This window comes from Lycium ferocissimum, chromosome 4 (assembly GCF_029784015.1).
Source record: "Lycium ferocissimum isolate CSIRO_LF1 chromosome 4, AGI_CSIRO_Lferr_CH_V1, whole genome shotgun sequence".
Lineage (NCBI taxonomy): Eukaryota > Viridiplantae > Streptophyta > Magnoliopsida > Solanales > Solanaceae > Lycium > Lycium ferocissimum.
The window spans coordinates 33,281,554-33,290,512 of record NC_081345.1 but is presented as its reverse complement, the minus strand read 5'-3'; the positions used below and the strand labels follow the sequence as shown (position 1 = coordinate 33,290,512).

Here is an 8,959-nt window from a genome sequence, read left to right as displayed (position 1 = left end):
ATGGATCAAATAAAAGTTCTTCTCTTTTTTGTTTTTCAAGTTAAAATTTCTGAGTGAAGAAAGAAGAGCAGAAACCTCAAATACTGGATGTGAATCAAGTGATAAACTGACAATTAACGAATCTGAAAGTGGGATAAGATATTCAAAAAAGATGTAACTATCAGAGAATCGCATTTTGCAGATAAATCAACTTAGCAAAAGTCATTTTCTGTTGCCTTTTAGTGTCTTGTCCCCACCCTAAATTGAGAAAACCCCACATAAGATATCTCAATATCTTATCTAGAAAAGCTTTGTGGAAGCCAATGAAAACACAGAAATAATGACCATCTCATATCTCATTATGATTTCTAAGGATCTACAGGGACAGCATCTACAGAGTTGCAGAAAAACACCAACACGTAGTTCCAGCAGGAGTTGGATTAGTCGCCTTTTATTTGTCATCTTATGCTTTTCCTATGTAATGTGAAAAAAGGTAATCTTGACCTTAAGTGGGTTTTCAGTTAAAGGGTAATTAACCTGTTCAGCTCAAAATTACCAATTTATTATTTTACCCCTTGAGTCCTTTTTATCACTAGTTATGTTGTTGTTGTTTTGAGTCCTTTTTATATGTTGTTTAAGGTTTTAACAAACATACATTGAGAAAATCATTTAATATCATTAATCATAAGGCGTGCTCTACTCTATTATTCTTATCTCTTCTTTAAATGAGTAATTAATGGCTATATGCTTCCTTGAAATAGTAAGAGTAGAATTTTTTTTTAAAAAAAGAAGTGATTAATGCCTTGTCAAGGCATATTTGTGATGCCACCTGATAATTGAATTTGGACTTAATTGAGTGTAATTATATTACATGCATGACCTATTGTTTGGCTAAGTAATTACTTGGTTAGCATGATGTGTAATTAAAGGAGAGCGGGTATTTACGCTCTCCAATTCTCAAGGAGAAGACTGCAATTGATAGTAATTACAATATGGGTGTAATGATATACCATATGACTTTTGCAATTCTTTCTTTTTTATTTTTAAAATTTCTTGTATACACATATATTCGTCGCACATTAAAACTGTTCACATGTTCATCTAAAAAAAGTTTATGTAATTTTTCAATTAATTTTGTTTTAAAATAAATTATTAAACTATATAATTACACTTATATAATGAAACATAATACTAATAAATTTATTATAATAACGTTATAACAAACAAACCGGATACGAGAGAATACCAAATAATTATTGGGGCACCAAGAGCTATGAATTCGAGTGCTGGTAAACACACATAGCTATAACTATTAAGCTGGTGTTTTAACTAGATAAAAATAGTAAAATTTGAGGGGTTTAAGGTTAGAGATCAAGATTGTGCGTTACGTTGGTTGAATGATTAAAGAGGAAATGATGATTGCTCATGGCCATACTTTTTCAATCACAAGAAGAAGACAACGCCACGTCACCAACAATTAGAAAAAAAATCTTTCCAATTAAAGTACTGTAAAACGATGATGCATGCAGACACAGGTGTGCATAGAAAACGATATAACCAAAAATAGTACTCATGATTTTGTTATGTCACTCTGGATGAGCATTAACATTTTCCTTTTTGTCAAAATGGGACCTACCTCAAATAGATGAAGCTGAAATTGATTGTGAAACTAAGTGTAGCGCACTGTGGTAGATATATAGGAAGATAATGCTAGGAGGTAATTAAAAAGGTTAGATAATTAAGGTTTAGTACTATCTTCAACTTTTTAACTTACTGTGATATGAAACTTTGTCCAGGTCTTCGTAACCTCTTTAGCTTACAAGCTAAGTAAACTCGATTAAATTTCTTCATTACAACCAAAATATATAAAGTATGTTTGATGGAAAAGACAATTTCCACTACCTTTTACTGAAGTACTTCAAGAATTCAAAATGCGAAAAGTGAGAGGCTACTACAAGAGGGGGTAGTAGGTAAAACAAGTGCAACGGCTTGAAAGTCATTAATCTACACCGTGTTAATTTGATCACTTTATTAGTCAATGACTTAATTAGTCAGTGAGAAGCTAATGAGAACTTAAACTCCTTTTTACATTCAGTTGGTGTGTTAATTGATAGAACGGTGAAACTTTAACTCATAGTTATCGTCTCACCTATTCTACGTAGGTTGTAAGAATTGGTCGCTCATTACTTTGAGGAGAGCCAATTAGTTTTAAGAAATTGCACGGTTTTCCCTTCAAATGAGTTGGTCGTTAATTCTTGCCCTTCAAATGGGCTGGTCTTTAATTTTTACTCTTCTTGAAGAATCGAACTTATACCTTTTACAGTTAAAAGCTTTAAACACGCGTAAATAACATGTTGGATATTATGATGCAAATATATAAACTTATGCTCAGCGGAAAAAATTGTTTGTTATGAGCGCAAAAATCAAAGACCCGCACAACATAGGGGCATAAGTGTCAATAACCGTTACGTTTTGCATGTATGTTGGACTCCTCTTTCTGGGCCCAATTGCAAGAACTGGGTTGTAGCCGGCCTCTTGGTTCTAATTGGACCAATTCTTGCTTATACTTGCCCTACTGACTTGCATAATTTATATTATATTATATTATAACTATATAGAAGAGTGGGTTTAAGGCCGGGATCTTCGACATGCTTAGGGGCAATTTTGGAATTTCATATTTACATGCTTTTTAACCATTGTACTTTATGGTATTCTGTAGGTACTATTCCTTTTAAAATTATGGGTCCACTTGATTTCTTTACTTCACACGCTTTTGCAGCCATTTGACAAATGCTTTTTGGCCATGTGGGCTCCACTCTACTTTGCAATTACAACTGACAATTTTGGTTATTTTCTAATTCTCAGAACTGAAATATACGAATTCTCTTTCTAAATTCAATTATTTATAAGTATGAATTTGAAATAAATAAAAAGGATTTACTAACAAATATTATTAATGTAGAACTAAATTTTGTCAAATGAAAAAGGAACACTGTGCAGCCCTTGCATAAAGCAAATTAACAGTTAAAAGAGGAAGCACCAAAATGTATAAAACAAAACAATGTAGTAATTTATTTGAACTCGATAGGAGAAGGTGTATTTCAAATCTTTCAATTGGAGAACCAAACCAGGAAAGTTGTATATGGGAGAAGCGGACTAAGTAAAATAATTTATTGATATTTTCAATTAATTGAATTATAATATTTTCTATAATAAAAATTCCATAATCATATTACTAAAAGGTACTCTCTCTGTCCTAATTTATGTGATATAGTTTGACTAGGCACGGAGTTTAAAAAAGAAAGTAAAGATCTTTGAAACTTGTAGTCTAAAATAAGTTATAGATATTTGTGTGGATGTACATCATCTCATTAAAGGTAAAAAAAGGAAGTTTCAAGTTAAACGATTTCTAAACATAAAAATAAGTATCATTCTTTTTTAGACAGACTAAAAAGAAAAGTGTATCACATAAATTGAAACAGAAGGAGTGTTATTTTTGTGTTGGGCCCATGCTAGCACGGGCTTTCATCATCTAGTACAAAGAGAACACTTAAGACATCCATTCACCATTCTTTTAAACCTCAAACTACATCCTATTCTTATTTAATGGACAGGTACGAGTCTAGGCCTAAATTTGCAGGATTGCCCTTCGCTGGGGGTGGTCTTTAATTTTTACCCCTCAAAATGGCGGTCTTTAAATTTTGCCCTTCAGGCAGAATTTACATGGCACAAGCAGAATTTCTGCCTGTGCGTAAGGCAAAATTTTGCTGGGCAGATTTGTAAAATTCTGCCTTGCAATTTTTTTTTTTTTTTTTTACTGAGCTGGGATTCGAACCCACAACCTCGGGGTGTTAGGCGAGGGGTAAACCTTAAAGACCACTAATTTGAAGGGCAAAAATTAAATATCACCCCAAATGAAGGGCAATCCGCGAAAAAAAAAGAATTCTGATTAAAGAAAGTTCCTCCTATAAATTGTCCTTCAAATGTTATGTTTCTGGACTACTAAGATATGGTAAAGAAATTAGTGCTTCACCTTGTATGACTCGAGTTCTTATCATATCCTATACCTGTCGTGAACAAATAGTATAAACAGAATTCAGCAATTTCAGATGATAGTTTTGGTTCAGTCTGTCTGCAGGAAGGATATAAGTTCTTAAATTAGTTAAAGTTGAATAACTTTATATTACCGCGCTGCACCATCTAGAGGCACATTATACCTCACATGGAGCCTTCATTTTGTCAGCTTCATATGGATTTCATTATGTACTAATGTTAAAACTAGCTAACCTCTTTACCTCAAGCTTTGAACAACCTTTTAGCATTTCAAGGGGTTTATCATTAAAAATCTCAATGTTCTTCGTTCAGTTTGCCTTAAGCAGGAGAGTTAAATCTAATCAGAAAAAGATTGACGAATGTGATTGAGCAAAGTAGATTAAACTCGATTAGAGGATTTGGGACAAAAAGAAGACCGACATACTCTCTTTGACTATTGTACCTGTAGGAATGTGAACTATTTGGTTTTAACAGGAAATTAATTCAATGCGTTACACCATTATTTGGAGCAATCTTGGAGGAAATCATGATTGGCAATGAGCCAATATGGACTATGAAAACTCATTCTTTAGAAGCAATTTGGAGGATATCATCAGCAGCAACAAGCTAATATGGCCTATGAACATTCTACTCTCTGATACCATATGAAGTAATTTGCAAGTTTATCTTGTCCAAGATATTTGAATGAATCAAACAATCTCAAAATATGGCCAAAAGAAAAATAGAAGAATCGAAAGTTGAACTGAGGGGCGAGTCACTAGAGAAAAGGCTTGCCCCACTGACTATCAGAAAGATAAACTGCAAGAGGGGAAATGCTATTGAATTTGAAAATTCCAGAAGCAAACAAGAGAGCCGTAAATTTATAAAAATCAGTATCAGAAAATTGTGAAAATGGCGAGATCATAGGCTAATTTCTTACAAGTTACAAGACGTTACCTTTTATTTTTTGTCTAACATCACTCCTCGGGGATTGCATAGTGCGATATGGTAATCTCGTCTTCAAGCCTGGTAACGTGCTTAGACTTGTTTTCTTTTCTTTTCTGTATATACTCTTTGTACAAGAATGGTCTGTACTTTGGTTTTTCTGCAATCTCCTTTGTAAACTGGGGTAGTGGTTGAACCAACTTGTCCCCTGACAAACTGTAGAAGAATGCAAATGAATTCCTTGATCTTCCATTAGGTCTCAACACCCTATGCGTTGGACTCTTGAATTTGTCATTGGTAAGGACCTGGTCAAGTTGTAACAATCAGAATTTCAGATGATTCTTAAGATTTAACTACATCAAGGAACTCGAGATTGTAGATTTCAGGTAAGTTATGAACTTCGCTCTTCTTTCTTGCTAATTATCACCAGAGGGGGTCTACAGTATAGCTATGGGTTCAGGTGAATCCAGTAGTTTTTGCCCAGATCCTTTATATGTAGAGTATTGAAAAATCAACTAAATGTCTATACACATTTGACCGTGAATCCAATTATTTACCTGAAGAGCATCACCGATGTTGACAACAAGAGCACCTGGTTGTGGGGCTATTAGGATCCATTCGCCATCCTTTTGAACCTCAAGGCCTGCAACTTCATCTTGTAACACAATTGTGAAGCAACTGACATCTTTATGTGAACTTGCACCTATCCTTTCCTTTTCTGTTGCCGGCAAGTAAAATAAAGCAATGAGGAAATCCCAGCTTCTGTCATTATTGAATTCTTTAAGAACACAGGGAGGAAGCCCCAGGCACTCGCTCAACACTCTCTCGACAACCATCCCTATCTTCAAGAATTGGGAGAATAACTCTTCCATCACCTCTCTGAAATTTGGAAAAAAATTCATCATCTTAATAGCTAATACTATTCACTTGCAAAACTAGCCCAAGAAATGCAACACCAAAGTTTATTCCCCCAGCAGCCCCCTCTGCAAGGCAATTAAAGGGCTAAATGCATCAAGCTGATGTGTGCTATTAAGATCAAATGTATTGTCTTCTATATGGGATAAGAAGCTTTAGATATGTATGATAAATGACATTAGGTGAAATCGTATAACTAAACTATCTGATTAGATATACGCTTAAACAATATTAAAAATCATCCAATTTGACATAGCTCTCAATTCTCAAAGGTGGAGCTGACATCAATAAAGCTCTGTTCTGGGAATGACGGTTCATGCCTAGTCGAATGGATCGGAGATAATAAGGATATGGAAGTGTACATTTTCATCTAAGATTGCAGTTTGAGCTCTTATACAGCTTTAAACACATCATCGAATCCACCATCTAGAGTCGATGGTTTAAAATGAGTAACGAATCCACCATCTAGAGTCGATGGTTTAAAATGAGTATGATCTTATTATATACACAAATATTAAGCCTTTTTTGCATACATATACATAATTCGGGTAGAAAGTACTAGATTCAGTTGAACCTATTGAATCCTTTCTAGATTCTCCTATGTAGCCAATCAACTGAGACTCTTCTTACTACTTAATACATACCACACTTTCTTCAATCATAACTGAATTCATGTCTTCTCTAGTGGGAATTCTGATCCCGAATAACTCAATTGAGTCCTAACCTCATTGTTACACAAGCAAATGATCCAGAAAAAGTTTCTTAACCAAAACTGACAAAAAAAGTAGAAGACAAAAGGCTAAAAGTTATGCTCATACCGAAATAGCGGATGATTGTCCGGGAAGATGTTAAAATCTGAACCAGGTGGAAGCATGATGAGATATTCATTGAACTCATAAGAAGGATTAGGCTTCTTGTTATAGCCTGCAGGAACAGGTGCATTAGGCAGTGGACAATATTTGAGTTTGGCTTCAGTTGGAGACTCAAAGAAAGTTTTGGCCAACTTCAGAGCTTGACTAGTGAGATCAAGGGGTACACCATGATTTACAACTTGGAAGAAGCCATAATCAGAACAAGCTTTAGTAATGGAATCTACAATTTTTCTCTTTTCATCATCATATCCTTCTCTAAAGAATGGAGTCAAATCAACTGTGGGTATCTTTGGGGTAGCCATTTGTTAATTTCAACGTGTTGGTTGCTCTAGAATTTGGTTTACATAGTTAGATGGTTTGCGTTGCCCAATAAAATTTTGGAATCTCGATATACTTTGTCATTTGGACAGATATATATTATAAACATTGATGGAAAAAGCATACAAAAAGCTAATTTTATATACCTTCATCCTTATGCACGTGCATTTGTTAATGCCATTTCTTAATTATATATATATACTAGATGGCGTATGCCCGTGCGCAATTTGAATTATGATGTATCTATGTGTATGTAGTTATGTATAATTGTAAAAATTTATGCATTGGGTAGTGATAATATATATATTTTATATTGCTAATAAACAAACATATACACAAATGTTGTTTGTTTATTGCATTGATGATTGCACTGTCTATGCATATGATGTGAGATGAAAATTGAAAAGGCCGCAAGATGCTCAATATGATGTGAGATGAAAATTGAAGTGGGACCCAGCTTTCAGAAAGTTGTAAATTAAGCAAATAGTTAAAATAAAATATTGACACATAAGGACCATGTCGACCATGTCGACGATCCATTTATCCAACCCAGGGCCTGTGCTATTTATAATTTAATCGATGTAATTATAAGAATCTTTCAACATATTCTACGATATTTCTTTGTTACAATTAATCAACATTTCAAAACTAATTCAATTTTATCTCTATGCAATTTTAAGAAATTTTCAACATATTTGACGACGTTTTTTGAAAGTCACCTGGAAAAAGCTAGAAGTTTTGGAAGCATGGATTCTATAATTTGTGTTATAGTATATTTACGCAACATATTTATTGGAACTAAAATGAACAAGTTATGGAAAAGTTGCCGGGCAAATTGAAAATACAAATGCATTGTGATCCAAAAGCAATAGGTGAGTCCACTGCCCTTTGATTGGCTAGCCCACATGTGACCAACACCTGTTTGTCTCATTGCCCTTAATATTAGGTGTTTTTAAAAGCAACCAATATTGATTAAAACGTAAAAAATATAAATCTGAAAACTTCAAACAAGTATTATTAGTTGATATTATAATCGTTCAAATACCAATAAAATTAGCTTAGCACTTTCTTAAATATAGCTCAAATTTTTTAAGATAGATAAGAGTAAATTAGCAAATATAGTCTTTTACTTATGATTTCTTAAAAGACGTGCAAAAGTAGATCAGAAACACGGCAACTAATTGTAGACAATAAAATTTTCGTCGAGAAAATAATAATCAAGACAGGAAAATATCGAAACAACCGTATAATTTGATTTAAAAAATATGAGTGTTGCAATCTACTACGATTATCTGATTCGCCGCACTCTATAGTAAATTCGAGGCTTTTGACCGAAACGTCAACTTAATGGATTTGTTAGCGACTTGTCTTGAATTCGAGCTTTTGAGCTTGATCTTGAATTCGTCTTGATCTCTAGAACTTAGAGAAATACTTGAATGTTGAATGCTTTTAGCTTGTAGAAATACTCAAAATGTTTGATCCACGGAAATTTCTTTGCTTCTTGTTAGAATTTCTCCCTTTTTCTGAATTATGAAGCCCCTATTTATAGTTGTAGGATGGAGGAATTGTGATAAGGACGAACTCCTTTCGGCCAATCAGATTTCAGTTAACATGGCAATATTTGATTGATCAGAACATGTCACCTGCACACGTGGCATACTTTCATTGGCCCTTGATTTGACTAGGCATGCTGCATCATTTGACACGTGGCATGATCCTATTGGTTCATTTGTTTGACTTGGCGTGCCACGTCATTTGACACGTGGCACCAATTTGGGCCTCTAGGAAGATGATATCTTGACTTAAAGAAAGCGGGCTCATCATTTTAAATTTCAATTAAATGGCCAGCCCAATGCATTTGAACCCCTCTAATTAAATCCATATTTATTAGACCTAAA

At 34.0% G+C, this 8,959-nt stretch overlaps 1 protein-coding gene across 1 annotated transcript; it reads right to left on the bottom strand.

The window, feature by feature from the left end:
- Positions 1-4,644: 4,644 nt before the first annotated feature.
- Positions 4,645-7,225, bottom strand: LOC132052402 (flavonol synthase/flavanone 3-hydroxylase-like). Its single transcript, XM_059443922.1, has 3 exons — positions 6,690-7,225; positions 5,514-5,835; positions 4,645-5,261 (listed from the first exon to the last, which is right to left on the bottom strand). The coding sequence occupies exons 1-3, from the start codon at positions 7,043-7,045 to the stop codon at positions 4,989-4,991; spliced, it is 951 nt and encodes a 316-aa protein (XP_059299905.1). The 5' UTR covers positions 7,046-7,225; the 3' UTR covers positions 4,645-4,988.
- Between the last annotated feature and the right edge of the window lie 1,734 nt (positions 7,226-8,959).